Raw genomic sequence first — 24,011 nt, 5'->3', positions numbered from 1 at the left:
TCAAGAGTTTGCATTCTTCTCCTGGACCACGGTGTGGATCTTTCTTAAGTTCTGTCGGACTCGAACAAACTCCATCAGCTGGGATTCCTCTCGTACCTCCTCATCTTGTTTTCTCTCTCTCTAAGAGACAAAGAGAAGCACATAGAACTTATTATTGAAAATAAATGACAGAGAAAAAGTAACTTTTTCATGTCATAAAAAGGTCCTTTTTATGACATAATATGTTTATTGTTTATGAAATACATTCTGCGTGAATGTATGCAAATATTAAACGCATTGAGTAAGAAGTGCTTTAACTGAGTTCAGTCCGTTTGCGTTCTGTGTTAATAATGTTCTTCATGATATCTGAAATCCACTCATTTTATCTACAGTCCTTCCTTAGTACAATTATGTTTTATATAGTACCAAATCACAACAGCAGTAACCTCAGGGTGGTTTATATTGTAAGATAAATACCCTACAGTAGTCTTGGAGGAAATGGTCTTGAACCCTACTAGACACTGTTTATAATGGATGATCCGATTAAATGAAGGAACTTACTAAAAGTAGCTAAAGCTGGTGCAACACTTTAAGTTTACTACCTCATGCTGTTTCTGCTGACGTCTGAGTAGGACTTTCTCCAGAGGAGTCCTACTATGTTGTTCCTCATCCTGGTAACTCTGTTCCCTTTTCCTCCTCTCAAGCACCTGCTGAAGTTCTGATCTGCTGCTCAGAGCCAAACCCCTTTATCCATAAAGGAAGCAGAGAAAAACTGCAGTTAAGATGAGAATACGGGGCTGTTGAAATGCTACCACACCTACCAGCGGAAGGTGTTACATCAAGAGGAGGTGGGACCTAAGGAATCTTCAACACCTAAAATCTAGACTAACAAAGAAGCAACTAGTAGCTCAGTGTTCCAGCATCAGGAAGCAACTGTTATCACAACTGAAGATTGATGAAGTAAAACTCGAAAGCTACAGCAAGGGGGAGCCATGATGTCAGGTAAAGGCCTACTGGTAAAATCAGACCCTACTGACTGATTTACCAAGACTATGTGAAGTACCTGTTAGGTTTTGTATTGTTGATTGTCATTTATGCTTAGAAATATTTAACCATATATGCTTAGAGGTGTATAATCAATTGTGTAGTGATAGGACTGTGATCTTTAACAGGCTGCAAAGGCTTGGTGTGTATTCCACACTAGAATGCACACCCACATCCTGGGAGCACGAGAGAGGTCGTACCTTCTCTTATTGTTTTATGGTAGGATTAACGTAGTTGCATCTGTTCTAGTCTAAGTGCTTTTTGTTTAGATGAGCTGCAGGACTTCCTCACCGTGTTATCTAGGGTGAGGCTACCCTCTTCCTGACCAAGGATGTATGACCCTTTGATCAGCAGTACCACACACACACACACACACACACACACACACACACACACACACACACACACACACACACACACACACAGTATTCTTTGTTCACATGTATACCTATGTAAGATGCTATATGTTAATGACCCTATGCATATTCATGTAACCACAATAAAAGGAGTGCTATGGGGAGCCTGGCTGAGAGTCTGGTGGAGGTCAAGTGGTGGGACGACACTTGGCTCTAGGCAGGTCTCCCTCATGCATGAGTAAACCAGAGAACTTTGGTGCCTTGTGTCTTGCTTTGCTGTGTAATTATATTGTCTTCAACGTTCCAGCGGATGGGTTCAAGTTACAAACCTATCAGTACCAACTACAGATGTATATGCAGCACAGACAATCTCTACTGCAACCATCACTGCAACCAAATAACTTATCTAAAACCACTGGAATGCTTGGTTACAAGGACCCACAATGAGGAGGACCCTCCATGGAGACGGATATGCGATGCCAAGATCAAGGCAACATGGGGAGAAATTCCAAAGCTAGCTATTGGAGCTGTAGAGCACTGCCAAGTAAAGACTCATATCCCTGGCTAGGATCATGAAGAGGTATACAATGGAGACAGAATTCAGGAAAGTCAAAGTCAGAGTAAACTTCATCCTGTCATCTCTGCTATATCCAGTGCAGCATACAGAGAAGCAAGACGACAGGGCTCCGGTTACATCAGTGGAAAAGGGCTAATAAATAGATATAAAAAGGAGTACGAAAAACAAATATACACTTAAGTCTTAGGGGATCAAGAGAAGTTACAATTTAGAGTTTGGAGTGGTTTAAAGTCACCAGCTTGTAAACCTGGAGTAAAACATTTGTCTATAAAGCAGCATGTGGCGGTGGTGCCAGTGTCCGGCAGCTCCGCCTCTGTCAGTGCGCCCCAGGGTGGCTGTGGCTACAATGTAGCTGCCATCACCAGTGTGTGAATGGGTGGATGTAGTGTGAAGCGCTTTGGGGTCCTTAGGGACTAGTAAAAGCGCTATACAAATACAGGCCATTTACCATTTACCATCTTACAGAGGGAGTGGTGTGTAAAGTGCAAAAGAGTCTGTTAACAGTTTGTGTGGGGGTGTGTTGTGGGGGGAGATGGGGGCCTGGTAGTGAGTTCAGGAGTCTGATGGCTTGTGGGAAAAAGCTATTCCGTAGTCTGGAGGATCAGGCCCCGATGCTGCGGTAGCGTCTGCCAAATGGAAGGAGAGAAAAGAGTCCATGTGAGGAGTGTGAGGGGTCAAGCACAATCCAGGAGGCCTTACTGATGCAGCTGCTTGGTCCAGGCTTGTACTGTGTGATGGCCTGAATGCCCTGCCATAAACTGCGTGAGTCTTTTGTGTTGTGGACGTGGCTCTGGATCTTTTGTGCATGCACACGCTTTGCATGTCGGATGGCGCGAGAGAGGTGGGCTCTGGCTGTTCTGAGAGCCGGTTTATCTCCAGACCGGAAAGCAGCATCTCTCTCTCTCAGACATGCACGTACTGCTGCAGTGAACCAGGGCTTCTCGTTGGTTCTCGTGGTGTGTTTTTGGAGACCGTTACATCCTCTGTGCACTTACTGATGTAGCAGGTCACAAATTCAGTGAACATGTCCAGGTCCAGGAGGCCGTTTCGTGTGGCTGCTTCTTTAAACATGCTCCCGTCTGTGCGCACGAAGTAGTCCTGAAGCGCTGCCAGCTACTCTCCACTGAGACATCCAAGGTATACTATCAGTGTATACAGCCCAACTGAGACCGCGCAATATCAGAAGAGCATATGGCAGAATGACACAACATATTGCACCAGTGCTTAGTGGCTAGTGGAGCTAAAAGCAGACTATAGTAACCTCCATAAACAGGATTGAGTATCCATCGCAGTGGCAGATATTCAAGTAGGTGTCCCAAGCAGGGGGAGATTGACAGTATCAGCCCCTGCGATGATCCACATCTACTGGCTAAAGAAAACAACAGATGCAGCAATTCAGCAGCAGAGGCTGGGGCTGAGTCATCCAGGACAGAGTTAATGAATTGAATGTGTTTTTCAACAGATTCGACACTGCAGTGAATGCTCACCCCCCAACAGCCTTACCTGTAGTCAGCTACATCCACAGCCATACCACTCTCTCTCCCTCCCTCTCCACATTGCACCGTTGCCTCCTGTAAAAGTCCTGACGCCCCTCTATCACCCCACCTATCTTTTTCACTCAAGACCAGGTTCAGAGACAAATGAGAAGACTCCACTCAGGCAAGTCTACTGGACCAGATGGGGTGAGTCCTGTCTCCTTAAGACCTGTGTCCCCACAGCCAAATGGGAACCGTGAAGCTGCCACTAGGAAAGCAGCAACCACAAAATATCTACAGACAGTAAGGCAAATCCTGAGATGTCAGCTGAGTGGGAAGAACAAGACAGAGGTGGGACCACGTCATTGTTTTGGATCCAAAGCAGCTGCTTTGAGGTACACTGGATCTGAGGAGGCTGCTCTAGCCATTCGCACACTGATAATGATTCCAAGAAATCTTTTGTTCAAAGATGCTTGGAAACTCCTTACCAGGCCATTCAGGAAATTGACTTGAGGCTTAAGTTTTTTAAGGTGGTGATTGAGGAACAGTATGGATGGACAGCACTAATTGCGACTTTGTTCTTACCTTGTGTCAAATATGTTGTTTCTTCAAAAGGTTACAAGATGTCCACCATCTTCAACAGGATAAAATAGGAAACTCAACACACATGCAAAGACACAGACTCAGAGAGACGGGCTTTACACAGTGACCTGACTACACTGGAAACAAGGGAACACACAGGCAGGGATAGCAAGACACAGAACAGAGGGAGCACAGAGAAACATGAGGGGCAAAGGGAAGAAAACCAAAACACCGACAGCAATAATGTGGCAAGTAAATAATAAACAATTCAACTCACTGGGTCGCAGACCATGACATAAACTTTATTATCTTTATTTTACTCCAAATCTAAAGGCTTTTCAAGTAAACAGTTTCAAGTTCAGTTCAAGTTGCAAGCCATCGGTGTAAAAGTCCAAGACAAGTCACAAGACTTTTTTCTTTTCAGTCATATGACTCAAGTTCACACCTCTGGAACAAGATCCCAGCAGTCAACACAGGACAATAAGGACAATAAGCTGGTGAAAGGAGGAAATAAAAGCCACTGACATCAATAGAATTAGAGTAGAATAGAATTCAACTTTATTGTCATTGCACATGTCACAGGTACAAGGCAACGAAATGCAGTTTGCATCCATCCAGAAGTGCTTTAGCCATGATATAGATATATTATAATATATATTAGCAATAATGTAGATATGTAAGTATATTACAGAAATATGTCTATTATGGTATGTTATAATACACAGTATGAAGGTATGTTATGAATATGCTATAACTTTAAGTACAGTATGTCCAGGCTGTAGTGAGTACAAGCTGTACAGGCTATGAACAGGATATAACTATGAAAAACTATACAGAATATGAAATAAAAAAATATACAGAAATCTGAGATATACAGCTATACAGAAATGGGAACTATGCAGGTTATAAACAGTTGTAGGATTAAAAATTATCGTATGTACAGAATGATTATTTACACAGAGCTATACAGTAGTGCAGTTAAGATAAGTGAGATATAATTCCTACAGAGGCTATATAAAGTGCTAGTGGTTGTGAGTGGTGGTTCAGTCCATGTTATTATTGTGTTTGAGGGTACAGTTGTCCATTGTGGGTGTGTGTATGTTCAGTCCATGTGTTAACGTGGGTCAGATGTCAGGAGGCAGAGTTCAGGAGTCTGACAGCTGTGGGGAAGAAGCTGTTCCGGTACCTGGTGGTCTTAGTCCGGAGGCTCCTGTGGCACCTCCCAGAGGGCAGGAGGGTGAAGAGTCCATGTGATGGGTGACTGGGGTCTTTGATGATTTTCCCAGCCCTTTTCAGACACTGCTTCCTGTAGATGTCTTTTATGGCAGGAAGTGGTGCTCCGGCGATGCGCTAGGCAGTTTTCACGACCCTCTGCAACGCCTTCCGGTCCGAGGCAGAGCAGTTCCCGTACCAGACTGTTATACATTTGGTCAGGATGCTCTCGATGGTGCAATGATAGAAGTTCACCAGGATGTCTGAGGACAGGTGGTTCTTCCTCAGAGTCCTCAAGAAGAAGAGGCACTGGTGAGCCTTCTTGACCAGCTTGGAGCAGTTGGTCGTCCAGATGAGATCCTCGGAGATGTGGACTCCCAGGAACTTGAAGCTGCTCACACGCTCCACAGCCGTCCCCTTAATGTGGATGGGTGGATGTGGGTCAGCATTCCTCCTGTAGTCCACGATGAGCTCCTTGGTCTTCTCGGTGTTAAGCAGCAGGTTGTTTCTGTCGCACCACTCAGCCAGACGATCCACCTCCTCCCTGTAGGCGGCCTCATCGTTGTCACTGATGAGGCCAATCACTGTGGTGTCATCTGCAAACTTAATGATGGTGTTGGAACCATCGGCAGGCCTGCAGTCATGGGTGAAGAGGGAGTAGAGGAAAGGGCTCATCACACAGCCTTGTGGTACACCGATGTTCATTGTGATTGTAGATGAGCAGTGGTTATCCAGCCGGACATGTTGGGGGCGGTTGGTCAGGAAGTCCAGTGACCATTTGCAGATGAGGGAACTGATGCCCAGGTCTGTCAGTTTCCTGATGAGTTGTGAGGGGTGGATTGTATTGAATGCTGAACTGAAGTCTATAAACAGCATTCTGGCGTAGGCGTTGTTGTTGTCCAGGTGTGAGAGGACAGAGTGCAGTGCGATGGAGACTGCATCCTCTGTGCTCCTGTTCTGGCGGTATGCGAATTGGTGGGGGTTCAGGGTGGGGGGGAGACAGGATTTGAAGTGTGCTTCATCACTTAGTGATGATGGGGGTGAGTGCTACTGGGCGGTAATCATTGAGGCAAGATGGGTTGGAGTTTTTGGGTATCGGGACGATGGAGGTGGATTTGAAGCAGGCCGGTACCACAGCGTGGGCCAAGGACAGGTTGAATATGTCTGTGAGCACTCCTGCAAGCTCCCCAGAACACGCTCTGAGAACACACCCGGGGATGCCATCAGGACCTGCCGCCTTTTGGACATTGATCCTGCTCAGCACCGCTCCTACATCGGTGGGGGAGAGAGTCAGAGGTTGGTGGTCTGGCGTCACGTCTGCTTTGGTTGTGATTGTGGGGTTCCCTCGCTCAAAACGAGCATAAAAGTTGTTGAGCTTGTTGAGGAAGGAGACATCGGAGGATGCGGGGGAGGGTTTGGTGGTCCTGTAGTCTGTAATGGTCTGGAGTCCTTGCCACATGCGTCGGGGGTTGGAGTTGGAGAAGTGTTCTTCTACCTTCTTTTTGTAATGGTGTTTGGCTTTTTTGATGCCCTTCTTTAGATTAGCCCTGGCTGTACTGTAGGCGTGTGCATCTCCTTACCTAAAGGCGGTGTTGCGGGCCTTCAGGAGGAGACGAACATCCCGGTTCATCCAAGGCTTCTGGTTGGGGTACATGGTGATACGTTTCTGGGTGGTGACACTGTCTGTGGTTTTGGAGATGTACTCCAGTAAAGATGAGGCGTACTGGTCCAGGTCTGTGTGAGTGAACGTATTCCAGTCTGTGTTTTTAAATCTGTCCTGGAGCACTGCGTCTGTCCCCTCTGGCCACACTTTAATTGTCCTCACAGCAGGTTTCACACGTTAGATGATAAGATAAGATAAGATAACCTTTATTAGTCCCACACGTGGGAAATTTGTTTTGTCACAGCAGGAAGTGGACAGTGCAAAAGTTATGAGGCAAAAATTAGAATACAATAAGAATAAATACAGTACACAACTGTACAGAATAGAATAAAATAAAATACTATATACAGTAGAATAAAATAAAATAAATATACAATAAGATAAAAATAGAATACAAATACAAATACTATATACAACTGAGTAAAAATACAACGATGACAGAAAGGATTATTGCACTTAGTATTATTGCATATGTATGGATGTGTGTGCTTGATCAGTTAAAGTCTTTATTATGGAGTCTGACAGCAGTGGGGAGGAAAGACCTGCGAAATCTCTCCGTCCCACACCGTGGGTGCATACCGAGTGGTGAATACCGAGTGGTGAATACCGAGGTGTGAGGAACAGGGAGACATGGTCCGATTGTCCAATGTGGGGGAGGGGTGTTGCTTTGTAGGCTCCAGCCAGGTTGGAATAAACACGGTCTAAAGTCTTGTCTCCTCTGGTGTGGCAGGAGACTCCGCATTAGGTGAGCAGTGACTCTCAATAGTAGTGGAGTTCATGCACCAAGCATTGTTAATATAAATGCACAAACCTCCACCTCTGGTCTTGCCGGAGTCATCTGCTAGCCTGTCGGCTCGGTGTGTGTGGCGTCCTGCTAACTCGATAGCATTGTCCGGGCAGCTGTTGTTCAACCATGTTTCGGTGAAAAACATGACATTTGAGTCCATAATCCGTCTGTTGTTAGTGATGGAGAGCCATATCTCATCCATTTTGTTTGCCAGAGAACGGACATTGGCGAGGAAAATACTGTTGTTAGCTTTAGCTTAGCCCTTAGCCCATAGCCCTCCGCGCCTACCTCGCCTTTGTTTACGTTCTCGGCGCCGTCTGCGTGCACTTCTGCCCGGCCGGGGAGAGTGGGCAGCCTCTGGTGTTCTGGAGATCTCTGGGATGAGTCGGAGATCGGCGATAAAACTGTTGGAGTTATGAGTCCAGATGTCCAGAAGCTCTTGTCTGCTGTAGGTCAGCAACGCACAGCAATTCTGGATGAATAATCCGGTTAAAAGTAGATTAAAAAAACGCTAAATAGCAGATTCTGGAGAGACACTGAGCCTCGTGTTCACGCGCCGCCATCTTGGTCCTTGGTCAAGACAAGAAAGCTCCTTACCCGCTGTGGGTTTCAACCAAAATCCAGTGCTCTAAGACGCTAAATAGAACGAAGGTGCCCGCGGAGTGTCAGAAAATTTTTCAAATGAAAAATCTGACACTAGAATTATTGCAGTGGCCTACTAACCCCTTAAACTGTCAAAACACTACACAAGACAAAAGGTGGATGAATTCTTTCTTGGTTAAGACAAACTTCATCACAACAACTTGCCAGGTCAAGAACACTATTGAGACAGATGTATCACTGTCCATCTATGGACACCAATCTAAAAGAGCCTGCTCTGTTCTGGAAAACATTTTTTAGCTTGACGAAACCAAGATAACCTTGTATGGCTGCAAATAAAACAGGATCACTGGGGTTTATGTGACAACAGATAAAAATAACAAAAGCTAACAAAAATCAATGCAAATGTGAACTTCATTAGCTTCCTGCTCAGAAGACCAGGGTTCTACAGCTGGCATTTTCTTGTGACCACCTTTAACCAGCAATAAACCCTTACTAAGACAACACTAAGACAAACTAAGACAACAAACACGTACAGTTACCCAGAACACAATCTCTGAAACCTGCTGGAAAAACGGTCCCCCCATTTAAATCAACAATAGTGGGACTCACTAAGTCGAGAATCTAAAATAAAAAGCTAGAACTAACTTACATGTGTTGACAACATACAAAACCCCTCTCTCTGGAGAATTAACTTTTACTTGGTGCTTCCAAAAAGCATTCAAAGCTATGAACGAGCCCACATGTGTTACAAAGTTGGCTCAAAATTGACAACAAAGAACAGAGACTGTACAGACAAAGCTTAGCTTGCTCATTTAGTTTATTTAACAAAGAAATCATGAACTATCACATGGGTAATGGTAGATATCAGTGGAAAAATGTCCCGAACAGATGATTGTAAAGATATGTGCAACATGTTGAAAGAAGTTGCCTGTAAAAACAGACTCGCCCTCAGGTGACCCTTGAAGAACAGGTGAAGACTTGCAATGTAATGTACTCCCACCTATAGTGTGGTGTAGCACTTTTCTAGTCTTACTGACCACTCGCAGTAATTTAGACTACAAGTCACATTTGTGTGTGATAAAAAATGATGAACAGACCGCATTAGACTTCATTCAAATGTTAGAAAATATTTGGTTTTCATATGGTACCTACTTCTTATGTGCCAGGAGCAGTTCCTTGTGGAGTGCATCGTGAGCCCTGGAAGCCTTCATGGGTTTTGAGTGCTCTACACAGGCGCCAGATTTGACTCCATTATCTGACACAGAAATGATAATTAAAAAAACAAAACAAAAGAAAAAATGTTAAAGGAGTAGCTCAAAGGAATGACAGATGCAAATATCTAAACTCACTCTGCACACGCAAACAGATATTTCATCTGTGACATTTGTGAGGTTTCCTCAAACACAGTCCGACAGTCTTGTTGCTGTTGAACAACAAAATGTTTAAAAATGTCGGAAGTTTACCTGGTGATATTCCCAGGCAGGAGGCGATTGTGAGAACAGCAAACAATTAACACCACGCCGATGCTGTTCACAGGACAGCAAGAGTAACGATCAGGAGAATCTAGTCTTTGTTATTATTCCCCTCGTACGTGTTATTACTGCGATTTCAGTGTTTTCACTTCACAGCTAAAGTGTGCAGTTTACTTTGTGTGCACTCAAATGGAGTCGAGTCAATTACCACCACCTGTGGCTGAGTACCATAGCCTACAGCCAGATTAACTTGTGACACACATCTGCACCTGGCTCCGTCGCCCCGTTTGAATTCGTTTCATGCACAGCACATTTGTAACTTTTAATTTTGCCTGTTTTTGTGTCTTGCAAATAAACCTTTAAACTAAATAAAATTATATTATGTATTTATTTTTGACCTACAATAAGAAATGCCAAATTATATACACAAGTTTAGAGAAATCGCCACTCGTGTTGTTCATCATGATTTTAATGTTCTTTACCATAACAAAGAAATACGTCTTGAACAAGTAAATTACACATTAGTGTTATAACATCACATCCTGTAAGCATAGTCTGACTGTGTCATTTCACTGGAAATGAACATTTTCACCCAATAAAGGTAATTCATCAACATGGCTGGAGAGAGTTGGCGGTTTAAAATGTCTAGCTTTTGGTAAATAATTATCTGAATCTTACAACCAAAGTGGTCATCTGATGTAAAATGTATAGAAATCATACTTATATACCAACAAGGCAGTGTACATCACTGTCGCAACAGCGTTGGTTTATGGCTTTTCTGATAATACCTGGTGGGCTGGTCTTGAGTCAAAGTGCCCGGGCCACTCCAGCTCGCCCTCCCACTTATGCTGGCTAGATGAAACAAGAAATCATTCATGCCTGTACAACTCTCTGTACATCTATCTAAAAGCACAAGTATACACTGCAATAGTTGTACAATCCTTTATCGACCAAGCATCATTTAAGCCACCTGGACTTATATGGTAATTTTGGCTGGAAAAAGACCAGAAATCATATTATAAACGAATGCGTTTGTCCCCTTTTCAGAATAAACTCAGCTTTCAATATCTGGCCTCATTTTATATTATTGTATTGTTATGATGGAAACACAGTTTAAATTCGAAAAACAACAACAAACAGACTCTGTTTTTTCAGATTTATAGTTAAGTGGAAACAGGAACAAAATGCAACACAACATCAACTTTAAATGTGAACTACACTAAATATGTACAAAAACGTTTTGGAGCCTACTCAGTTTTATAAATCTGTTTTTTGGTGCGTTGCTGTAGCATCCCTGGCTGAATGATGGTCTCTTATACTGATGCTTCACAGAGGTTTTATTGGAAATGTTTTTATTGAAACATTCAGTGAAGACACCGTAAGAGCTGGGAGCAAAACAAAACCAGCAATATTAATACCATAACATCAAAGGAAACAAATTTCTCCTGCTCACATATAGCATATACATCAAATTTACATCACTCAATTCATTATATCACCTCACTAACTTACAACTACACATAAAGGTCAAGGTCAAGGTTAACAACATAAACTCTATTAAACGACATTTTGATTGCATGTAACTTATTCCGTTAAAGGAAACATTAACAAACCTTGTGCCACTGTCAGCCAGGTACTAATTGGCAAAGTAAACGTACATATTTTTCACTTTAAGGCACACTATTTTACCATATCCTAAAAGAAACGTTACTAACAGCCCTTTAACGGTTTTGTGCCAGTTTCCTGTTTCAAAATAAAAGCATGGATTTCAAAATAAAACCGAAGTGCCTTTCAAACAAACGTAAAAATATTTACAAATTTAAAGGTCATTTACACTCCCACCAAATCATGAGTGTTTTAACAAAAGGGAGAACCATAACACGAATGATTTTTAAAAACGAATGACCTTAACCACAAGGCCTTTTACATAACGAAAACAAAGAATTATCCATGCATGAGCCTGCAGGTAATGTCCACAAGTCTTCATACAATAAAGGGTATGGTCGTTGTCTTAGACAGCCTCTAAAAGCAAGATCAGTTTCTGAATGGGCCGTTCAACAATGGATGGCTTGCCAGAACATTGACCCTTCCCTTTCATTTTCTGGTCTCCAAGACGAATCTTAACTTTCCTCACAAGCCCATCTTTATCAGCGACTGTTTCTTCAACTCTGGCTAATCTCCACTCGTTCCGTGGCAGATCATCCATCCTTTCGATGACTATGTCACCAACTTTCAGATTCCTTCTAGAAATATGCCAACGTTGTCTAGTGGCAATATTAGAGAGATACTCTCTTCTCCAGCGGTTCCAGAATTGCTCTGCTAGATACTGGATATGACGCCATCTCTTACGAGCATACATGTCTTCTCTGATGAACGTCCCGGGAGGTGGTAAGGCTCCAGTGGGTTTCATAGTGAGTAGGTGATTAGGAGTCAGCGGTTCTGGACCATTTGGATCATTCAGGTTATCCACAGTGAGTGGACGGCTGTTCACAATAGACATTGCTTCGTAAAACAATGTCCTCAAACAGGCATCATCTAATCTTCCAGGTGAGAGTGAAAGAGTGGATCGAAGTACATTTCTTACTGTTCTGATCTGTCTCTCCCAGACACCTCCAACATGGCTTGAATGGGGAGCATTCATAATGAAGTCGCACTGCCTCTCAGCCAAGAATGCAGTCAGACGATTGACATCCATCTGTTTCAGCGCATTATACATTTCATTCTTAGCTCCAACAAAATTGCTTCCTTGGTCACATCTTATTTGTCGTACTGCTCCTCTTATGGAAACAAAACATCGGAGGCCATTAATGAAGGCATCTGCTGACATATCATTCACCATTTCAATGTGAATTGCTCTACAACAAAGGCATGTGAAAAGCAGACCATAACGCTTATTCACCTTACGCCCTTGCTTTGTAAAAAATGGCCCAAAACAGTCCATTCCGCAATAAGTGAAAGGTGGAGATGGATCCACCCGCTCAGATGGCAGGTCTGCCATTCGTTGCTCTTCCACTGATCCCCTGAGTTTCCTGCATTTGACACACTGATGCACATAAGATGCAACAGCTCTGTTCATTCCTGGGATCCAGTATCCATTTGATCTGATCTCGTTGATGGTTATACCCCTTCCTTGGTGTTTAACCTGTTCATGATGATGAGCTATTATCATCCTCGTTATGTGGTGGTCCTTTGGAATGATCATTGGATGTTTCTGAGAGGCAGGGAGAGATGCATTTTTCAGTCTTCCTCCCACCTTGAGGATTCCATCTTTGTCAAGAAAGGCATCCAATCGAAACAGTTTACTCTGCCGTGAAAGTTGTAAGCCATTACTAAGTAGCTGGATCTCATCTCGATACACTCGTTTCTGTAAATCTCTTATAATGATGCGCTGTGTATCCTCTCGCTCCTGAACTGTGCTGTGACTTGTTGACTTGTCACTCTTGGTTCGGCGAAGAAGTCGCGCAACAGCTTGTTTGACCTTACACCATGAAGAAAACTTTGACAAGCGGTCTGGAAGAGTCACTTGTTCTGCAGACTCCAAATTTAGTGCTTGAACCCTTTTAACTTCAGGGTCCCCAACTGGGATTTCTGGGATTACCTCTACCTCTGGTGATACCTCTTTCTCCCATAAGAACTTGGGTCCAGTAAACCAGTTCGATGTCAGAAGCTTGCTTGCACTAGAACCTCTCGAAGCAAGGTCTGCAGGATTCTTGTCAGTAGAAACATATCGCCACTGCTGAGGAGTTGTACTGAGATGTATTTTCTGAATCCTATTTGATACAAATGTGTGGAAGCGACGTGACTCGTTGTTAATGTACCCCAGTACAACCTTGGAGTCTGTCCAGAAGTATTCATCAATCCCTGAAATTCCCAGTTCTTCCTTTAGAGTATTGCTTGCTGCAACTGATACAACAGCAGCAGTCAGTTCTAACCTGGGGATGGTCACAGCTTTGATTGGAGCAACTCTGGACTTTGCCATAATCAGAGCACAATGAACAGTTCCATTTCCATTCACATGTCTCAAATATGAGCACTGGCCATAACCATACGTGCTTGCATCAGAGAAGTGATGTAGCTCTCTCTTTGTGACCTTTCCAAAGTCAGCTGGTACATAGCATCGGGGTATGGTGATTTTATCCAAATTTGCCAGATCACTCTTCCAGGATCTCCAGACTGGTTGCAGTTTACTGATGAGTGGGTCATCCCAACCTGTACCATGCCTACACATTTCTTGAAGAACCCTTTTCCCAGTTAGCAGGAAAGGAGCAATAAGCCCAAGTGGATCATAAAGAGAGGCAACAGTGGATAGTATACCACGCCTGGTTTCTGGTTGGTCCTTCAAACGGGCATGAAACCTGAAACTGTCTGACTCAATGTGCCAGTGGATTCCTAAGGCTCTTTCCAGCGATGAATCACTAAAGGCAAGATCAAGAGCCTTTACTTCAGTGGCACGCTCAGATGGTGCTATACTCTCAAGCACCTTCGCATTGTTACACACAAATTTGTGTAGTCGCAGACTACCCATAGCACAGAGCCTTTGGGCTTCTTTTGCAAGCTGAATAGCCTCATCTACATCTGCTATGCTTGTGACACCATCATCCACATAGAAGTCCCTCATAATGAATTGGGAGCCCAGAGGAAACAGGCTCTCGTTCTCCTTAGCGAGATGTTTCAACCCATAGTTGGCACATCCCGGTGAAGATGCAGCACCGAAAAGGTGAACTTTCATACGGAATTCCTGTGGCTCCACACTGAAGTTCCCATCCTTCCACCACAGGAAACGTAGGTAGTCTCTATCCGCTTCGCGCACATGAAACTGATGAAACATCCTTTCGATGTCGCACATCAGAGCAACATGGTTCTGTCGAAATCTGATAAGAACACCAGTTAGAGTATTTGTCAAATCTGGGCCCGACAGGAGATGATCATTTAGGCAAGTTCCCTTGTACTTAGCCGAGCAATCAAAAACCACTCTGAGCTTCTCTGGTTTTTTGGAATGATAAACTCCGTGGTGTGGAATATACCATGTTTCACCTTCCTTCTCTTCACAGAGAACTTCTTCAGCATCATTGTTTTTAATTACCTCATTCAAAAACGTTACGTAGTGAGTCTTGTAGTTCTTGTTGTTCAGCAGCTTTCGTTTGAGATGGTTGAGCCGGATGATAGCTAACTGCTTGTTGTTGGGAAGGTAGGGTCTCTCTTTAAAAGGGAGAGGCATCTCATAGTGACCATGGGCGTTCATGTAAATGCTTTCCTTTAGCATATTGAGGAAGAGGATGTCATCTTGAGACACTGTTCTGCTGTCCTTGCTGATGTCCTTAAAGTCAGACTCAAGTACTTTAATGGCATCGGATGGCGTCACTGGAGGAAGCTCTTTGACAGTTACTCTATGGCATATGTTGGCGACAGGAGGAGATTCAAGGTGAGGTGGTGAGCAGCCTATGATGCTCCATCCTAGGTCTGTGCGGACTGCATAAGGTTCATTATCTCTTCCTAGGATGACCTGTCTTGGTGCTAGTGCTTGTGAGCAGTTATAACCTATTAGAAGACCAACTTCACAGTCTAAATGTGGTGGAATATCATCTGCTATTGCTTTGAGATGATTCCAATGCCTCGCCGTTTCACTGGTAGGAATGTGCCTTCGATTCGCTGGTATGCAGTCTTTGGTATAGGCAGGAGGGAGATCAATGTGATTTGTGGAGGTATAGCCACGCACTCTGAGACCCGAGACTCTTTCACTGTGTGTTACTGTGTCCTTTCCGATCATGGTGGTTAGCTTTAGCCTTACAGGATAGGTCTTGGTTGTCAAGCTACGACTAACATCTACATCAATAAACACAGTGTCACTCTGGGTGTCAAGCAGAGCATAGACAAGCCTTTCTATTCCTGGGTTGTTGGAAGAGGAAACCCAGACTGGCAAAATCATGGATGTAGTCATAGATGTGTGCTCAGTCTCTGTATTGAGAGACAATGTCGTAACTGCTTCGTCTGTATTCTGATTAGAGGCTAACACAGCATTCATGTTGGAATATCTGTCGTCATGAAGGCAAGTTGGGTGTCGTCCCTTACAGATATCACATAAGTGTCTGTGGCGGCAGTCTTTAACATTATGGCCTGGTTTCAGACAACCATAGCAGAGTTTGTTTTCCCTTACATACTTTCTTTTCTCTTCCAGAGGCGTTCCTTTAAACTCTGGACAACTATGTAGGCGGTGTTTGTTATCATGACAGAATGTACAAGGGGGCTTTAAGCTTGTCTTGGATGGTACATTCTTCTCATTCTCTGTAAGTGTCTGTGTATGAAGAACAGTAGATTTATTTTTCCTTTCTTTCAGATGATGTTTCTCTGCAGGTAAGTCTGATAAACGTAATGCATGGAGGGAAGTTACTGGGTTACAGGCAATCTCTGCTTCTAATGACATGAAGTTGACAAAGTCCTGAAAGGCTGGAAATTCCTGTCTGTCCTTCATAAACTGGGTCACCTTGCGGTTCCACCTTGAAGCTGCCCACTCGGGTAACTTTTGGACCAGCTTTTGGTTCTCTTCACAGTCATTCAGAATGTCCAGCCCTTTAATATGAGGCATGGCTTGCTGACATGCATGTAGGAAGTCGGCGAATGCTCTGAGTTGTTCTGCATCCTTTGAGTGGATCTTTGGCCAGCTAGCTAGTTTTTCTCTGAAAGCTCTCTGCAAGACGAATGGTTGACCGTACCTGCTATTAAGGCGATCCCATGCATCCTTATACGCTTCATCATCCTCCCTGTAAAAGATACCATCAAGTGTCTTTCGTGCAGGACCTCCCACATATCTTCTCAAGTAATGCAGTTTGTCAGCTGAACATATGTTCCTTTTATCTATGAGGGATATGAATGAAGATTTCCATTCAATGAACTGGATTGGGTCGCCGGTGAATACAGGTGGCTCTGGCATTGGAAGTCTGTTCATGGCTATGCTGTCTTGTACTGCTTGAGCTAAGTGGGACACATCTGTCTGTGGAGGTGAAGCTGGAAATCTTATGAGATGCTGAACTGGAGCCAGAGACACAGCTTGATGTGGGTGCATATGTTCCTGGTTCCTTAGTTTGCTGTTAGCAGAGCACAAGCTGCCCTCCTGCATTACATCTTGGTTGTAAATTGACAATCTTGCTCGTGCTGCTCTTATATCCTTTTCAGCCCTTAGTCTTTCTAGTTCATGTTTTTGAGCTTCAAGATCCCTTTTCTGTCGCTCTACTAAGAGCTGGATCCTTTCCTTTTGTTTTCCTTCCGCCAATAACAACTCATATTCTGCTTCCTTTGCTGCTAATTCTGCTGCAGCATCTGCTCTTTTTACTGCGACAATGGAGTCTATAGTGTGTTGACTTGGAGGTGAAACTGTGGATCCATATATGGAATGAGCATAGTCTCTGTTAAGGAGCTCACGAAGGCGTTCTTTGACTGCTTCACTATCATAGTCTTCGTCTATGCCTGATATTCTTTCATATGCAATTTTAATAATGTCCTTTGTTATGGCCTCACATGCATCAACACGACGTCTCGTTTCACTGGATGGTGTGAGGTGATCTCTGATTTGTACATAAATGTCCGTAATATCATTCATGCATTTCTCTAAGATATCAATGAGAGCTGCGATTTCACTTTCTGGAATGTCTAGCTTTAGCTGATTTCTTGCCTTACGTGCCTGGATCTTCCATTGATCATAAAGGTGCATGAGCCGCTTCTCCCTTTTGTATGCCTCCTCTCTCTGAAATGTAAGCATCTTCTCCGTGGGATTTCTTGGGCGATCAGATCTGCGAAGTTCCTCATCCTTGCTTGCTTAACAGATGTCTTTTATTTGATCTGAGCCTTCTGCTTCTGCAGTTAATATCTGAGATGCTTCCATTTTGAGCGAGTGTCACATTTAGACCATCAAAATGAATCCCTCTTCTTTCATCATAGACTTTGGCAGTCAGGTGAAACTCGTGAGGCTGAAGCTCTTACTGTAGCATCCCTGGCTGAATGATGGTCTCTTATACTGATGCTTCACAGAGGTTTTATTGGAAATGTTTTTATTGAAACATTCAGTGAAGACACCGTAAGAGCTAGGAGCAAAACAAAACCAGCAATATTAATACCATAACATCAAAGGAAACAAATTTCTCCTGCTCACATATAGCATATACATCAAATTTACATCACTCAATTCATTATATCACCTCACTAACTTATAACTACACATAAAGGTCAAGGTCAAGGTTAACAACATAAACTCTATTAAACGACATTTTGATTGCATGTAACTTATTCCGTTAAAGGAAACATTAACAAACCTTGTGCCACTGTCAGCCAGGTACTAATTGGCAAAGTAAACGTACATATTTTTCACTTTAAGGCACACTATTTTACCATATCCTAAAAGAAACGTTACTAACAGCCCTTTAACGGTTTTGTGCCAGTTTCCTGTTTCAAAATAAAAGCATGGATTTCAAAATAAAACCGAAGTGCCTTTCAAACAATCGTAAAAATATTTACAAATTTAAAGGTCATTTACAGTTGCCACTTCTCCACACCCGCCTCTCTGCTCCGTGCTCCATCAATTCTTACTTGTGATTGGACTGTTATTGCGTGTGCTTTCTAATGATGCACCATGAAGTTTCGTAAAGCTTGTCTTCTCGTCTTTCAGTAACCATTTGAAGTGTCTCTCTAGTCCAAATGGTCAAGGAGTTACATTAGTATGAAGCGCACATGGTAAAACCTAGGCTGTGTTGACTTTTCTTTTTTCAGACAGCAGTAGCTTGTGAACACTGTGTGCTACCATAATACACCAAAGATCCCTGTAAAGCACAGCTTCTCTTCTTTTTGAAACTTTTCAATAAATTTATATCTGCACATCCTCTAAGAAGAGAAAATAGTTTGTTTGAGGGGCACCTTGTGTCCTTTGTTGGGATATTTATATATTAAAGCTATTTGTATTGTTAGAGCTACTTTGTAATTACAATGAACATGTGTTACACTGGACATTAGGCACACAAAGAACTACAAAACACAGAAGCATGTGACCGATAATATTGTATAAGAGTAATATTTAGACTTAGACCGTATTAATTACTTAAAATTAGTAACAGATAATCTCAAATAAAAATATTGTATAAAATAATCAATTCAAATTATTCAGTGCAAAACAATACTGAAGGTAACACAGCTGATCAACTGCAAGTGAAAAGTCACACAAACAATGACTATATGGCTAAACACTGAGTACAAAGTCAGTCTGCCTTTACCTAACTTGTAACATCTACAAAATGTAGCCTAAATTCATCACAGAAGTTAAGGTCACATCAAACAAAAAGACAGTATTCACACCTAGTTATCAGCTACAAGTATCCATAATATTTTGGTGTGCATGTACATAACAACGATGAACAACTAGAACATATTTGATTCACTCAGAAAATGAAAGCTATACGCTTCAAAAAGTAAACTGTTGGATTAACAAGAAAAAATAATATGTACATCAGTTGCACACAATAAATTTTGTTTAGTCAACATTAATGTTCTGATTTATAGCTGCACAACTCTTTTACATGCTAAATGAACATGATTTTTATATGATATTTATTATGTTTTTCAGTCATTTACAGTTATTGCATGTAAATATAACACAAAATGTTTGTTTATGTTTAACCTTTTTATGTTCAGTGTATTTAGTTATCTTATGTTAAACCAATATAATGACTTCATTTTAATAATTATTATATATATGTATTTGTCTTGCTAATCTCAAATTACAGATAAATATCAGTTGGTCTACAGGCTCACATCTGCAGATGATAAATACATTTTGTACATCATTTGGTTTAAATAAATAGCTCTGAGATATTAATTCTAAACACTTTAAAAACAGCAAGGCAATGAACAAAAACATGTGTCTTTAACCAGTTATCTGTATTTTCTCAGTATTGCAGAATTACAAAACTGGACTTACACTTAACACTGTAAGCATGTGACACTCTTTTTTTGAACTGTAATACAACACAGCACTGAGAAAACCTGCTGCTCTCGAGCAAGAAAAGCTACAACAGGAAAGTTACTAAACTGTCTCATAGCAAATAGTAAAGTGGGACGCGGCCCAAGACCAAGCTGCCATAGTACCTCAAAAGTAACCTTCAGCTCAGGAGAGTATCCAGAGGTACAAGGTAAGTGTTCAATACTCCAAATAACAGCAGCAGCTATTGCACTGACAGTTTACTGTAACTAGTCAGTCATTGTCAGTCACTGTCATTGTGTATAAACGGTGGAAGATGTAGGTCCAGCAAGAAGTGAGCAGTTTTCTAAATGCTGTGCGTGCTGTTGGTTGTCCCACAAACTGGAGTATGCCCAGTCTTGTCTATGGTGAACATGCAGCTAGCATGGAGCAAGCTTTCATTTAATTTGATTTAGTATATTTTCAGTGCTTGCAAACAGGATACACAACATTTGGATAACTGTTACACTACATCTGGGGTCTGTGTAGATTCCCCTGACCGCAGAAACTACAGGGTGGGCCATTTATATGGATACACCGTAATAACATGGGAATGGTTGGTGATGTTAAAGTTCTGTTTGTGGCACATTAGTATATGTGAGGGGGCAAACTCCTCAAGATGGGTGGTGACCATGGTGGCCATTTAGAAGTCGGCCATCTTGGATACAACTTTTGTTTCTTCAACAGGAAGAGGGTCATGTGACACATAAATAATGGGCCACCCTAGTTTCTGCAGTTCTGCATGTTTATCGTGCCCAAGGCTGTGTGTGGATATTGTTACTGCTGACACACTTTCAAAGGAGCAGCTACATTAATAATAATAATTTTGTAATTGTTGCTGGTAACACCAGACACTGATAAAAGTTTATAATGGTCTGTTAATTTAGCTTTAAAAATGTAAATAATCTTAACTCACATTATATTTGAATATTTCTGATTTGATTCTCACACCAATTGACAATGGTTAACATTAGCTAACCGGTGCCTTACGTTGCTCCTGACCAGCCAACATACTAGTAAAAAAAATGTTACCGCCAAATGTTACTTATATATAAAGGGTCTACGCTCTTTCTCATTGGTATTTTAGCTTTAAATTTGTATTTACCTGTAAAGTGTAGATCTCCAGACCACAATAAAGTTTCCAAACAATGGTGAACTGAGCTGCTGTCCAGGGGGCGGAGCTTCCAGAGAAAACGCATATATATGACAATTACAAGACTAAATTATGTTTAGATGACAAATTTAAGTTACTCATCTCGGATATATGATGTTCTTATATGCAGATTCAACAACCACGCCTATTGCATTTTTTTTATATCTCTGGTGAGTTTTACAAAAAGGCAAGCAGAATTAAGTGCTCTTTGACTTTGTCAAAAAGGATGTTAAACTATTTATAACAAAAAATCTGTTTAATTAAAAGTGTGCGACATGGTTAACTGACTATATGTAGACAAGGGATTAAAATATGAATGTGGAGCATTTGGTAAAACATATTAGACTCAGACATTAAGGATGGTTAACAAGATGAAACTTATTTGTTAATGACCATAAACCATTGAAGCTCATTTACTTGCTAATGCTAGCTGTTTCTGTATAAAGCGCCCACTATAATTGATCTCAGAGCGGTGAAAGCAGAGCTGGCAGCAGCCTGCTTTGTACACTGGTCTCCCATCAGTGAAAGACCAGAGGTTATGACAGCTATGTTTGAGATGAAAGCAAACTGATCGCTTTATTTTGGTACATTTTATTTTGTCTCTTTTTCCGATTTGACAAGGTAAGCACATGAGTCGTATGTGTTGGGTTGATGTTACAGCAGAGATGAGAGACAGAAGGGCAGTTTAGGTGATTCTTGGTGCATGCAAATCACGATAAAGAGTAGTACGCGTGAACCTAGACTGAAGTCACAGCTGCTGTTGCATACCAAATAGCAACTTATAGGGCACAGGGAATGGGGATGACTGATTCAGTATCATGAAAAGCGAGACTTGAAATGTGAGTCGATAGCAGACAGAGAAACAGTAGTGTGGAAACTGATAGCTAAAGTAGAAATGCATAATTGATGTTGTCATTGAGTAGGTGTATATGTAAATGCTTCACCCCAGTGCAGATAAGAAATGGTTACTTGACAGAGATTAAATGTAAAAATGATCATCTATCGCACTTACAAAACTACAAAATGTAGAAAGTAAAGAAATGCTTCTTGCCTAACGATGCCAGATCATGAAGAAAAATGCAGACAAGAATTTACATTTTGTCATTTGCACTGATGTTGCTCTGTTATGTTAGTTTTCTATAAAACAGAATAACAGTTACACATTCTGACACAGAAAGATATTCAATATGATACAGATAAAATATAACAGATGATATAAAGTCAGAAATGTGAAATGTGCAGACCTGCATCCAGGTATTCTATCAGGCGTGTCTAAGAAGCTGTTAAAATGAAAAATTGTCATGTATGATGTGACAGTTGGACATAGTGCCGCTCCATGCAGCTCTACGTAGTTTATATACAGCAGCCAAAGTAAAAGGGAAAGGATGCCGGATTTAGCCCTACCTTTGCTGCATTGTTCCTTCCTGAGAGCTTGTTGTTTGAGGACATCAGCCATAGTGTGGAGCTGACAGGCAGTGATACTGAGACTAGTGTTACTTGAGAGCCTTAAATGTGGCCCTCATTGTTCAGTGCCTCTTGGTCAGAAAGTGTTTGAGAAGTCGAACTGCGTTTGTGAAAACAGTGCTGTTGCATTTTTCAACTTATGACAAAGTATTCAAGACATCATTGGGGGACTCTTGAAAATATGTTCCTGCGTGCAAAAATTGTGCAACAGTGTTACAGTAGAGTCCTGATCAAAAGTTTAGACCACATGCCTTTAAAAGGTCAAATCTGTGCAAAAATAAGGATTTTTGTGGCTTTGGAGTGGATTGGATCAATCCTTTTGAGAGAGAGGGACTTACCATCAAATAGATGATTTTCTTCTAAGCCCATTTAATTTAATTTAGAGAGGCTCACCTTGTGCATGTTTAAAGGGATGTCGAAACCCAGGATGGGGGGCACGGCAGACCCACGACCAGGCCGGCAAGGCGAGGAGCTGGCCCGAATGGTGGCTGAAATGGCGACTACCCAGTGGAGTTGGTGCCTGTACGGGGAAGTCTGTGCGACCGAAGGCAAAGGTCGACGCGTGGTTGTGGTCTTGTCCTGCCTTCATTATTGTGGTTTATGTGCTCTTGGGTGGTGTTTTTCTGTTGGCTGTGTGCAGGAGGATGGAGGCTGGTCTGTGCTGGCAGACATAGGTACCAGGCTAGTAGTCTAGCTGCACCTAGGTGGGTCTGGGGTGGGCTTGGGGTTCTGTGTGTGCTCCACCTCCAGGCTGGGGCTCTGGCTGGGCCTTGGGGGCTTGGGTCCGGGTTGGTGTGTGGCGCTTGGCCCCAGCGTCTGTGGGGCTTGGCAGTACCCCTGCTGTGGGCCCTGGAGCAGCCCTGGTCCAAGGGCAGGCTGTTGCCCTTGGTGGATTCCAGGGAACAGGAGTGCCTACCAGGGTCAGCGGGGTTGCTGGGTCCAGGGAGGGGGGACTTTACATAGAGTATGAGAATGTGAGTGTGTGTACAGTGTTCACTTCTGTTTGTCTCCATGTTGGGCGCGTGCTGAGTATTTGTATATGTGTGCATGAGGGTGGCAATGCATGTTTGTGTATGTGTGTGCCTGTTTGTCTGTGTTTATTGATGGATGGATGGATGGATGGATGGATGGATGGATGGATGGATGGATGGATGGATGGATGGACTGACTTTTATGGTTTCTTGACTGACATTATGCTTTATATGATGGTGTCCTCATTGTTAGGGATTTTAATGTTCACGTTCTATTAATGAGCCAGTGGCAAAGGACTTTGTAAACATCACGGACACTTTTAACCTTGTGTCTCATTCCACACATAAAGGCGGACACACTTGATCTTCATTTATGTTCTTTTCTCAACTTGTGATGCAGTGTTCTCTGATCATGTTCCTGTGTTATTTGAAGTTCCTCTTTCCTGTACCACAGTTTTTTTAAAATATATGTTTGATTGTTTGTGCTTTTCTTATTTGTGCCTATACCACAGTTGAACCGCACTCTCCTGCTCGCTGTGGGCGCCAGTATACCCTCTGTATTGCTTCACGACATCATCACAGATTCAGCCACTTATACCTGCTGCTTCTGGCCATTTGCACTCTACTCCTGCACTCCGTATGAGGGTTCTTGGGAGGGGTTGAGCTGACACCAGCT

At 42.5% G+C, this 24,011-nt stretch overlaps 1 protein-coding gene across 1 annotated transcript; it reads right to left on the bottom strand.

Moving 5' to 3' along the window:
* Window positions 1–22,356, bottom strand: LOC309701812 (actin-associated protein FAM107A; the record flags this gene model as incomplete). Its single annotated transcript, XM_082526067.1, has 4 exons — window positions 1–120; window positions 582–723; window positions 9,431–9,533; window positions 22,305–22,356. 4 exons carry the CDS (start codon window positions 22,354–22,356, stop codon window positions 1–3), a joined length of 417 nt encoding a protein of 138 aa, XP_082382193.1.
* Between the last annotated feature and the right edge of the window lie 1,655 nt (window positions 22,357–24,011).

This window comes from Aulonocara stuartgranti, assembly GCF_965226115.1.
Source record: "Aulonocara stuartgranti genome assembly, chromosome: 3".
NCBI classification, from domain to species: domain Eukaryota; kingdom Metazoa; phylum Chordata; class Actinopteri; order Cichliformes; family Cichlidae; genus Aulonocara; species Aulonocara stuartgranti.
This window is presented reverse-complemented; position numbering and strand designations above follow the sequence as displayed.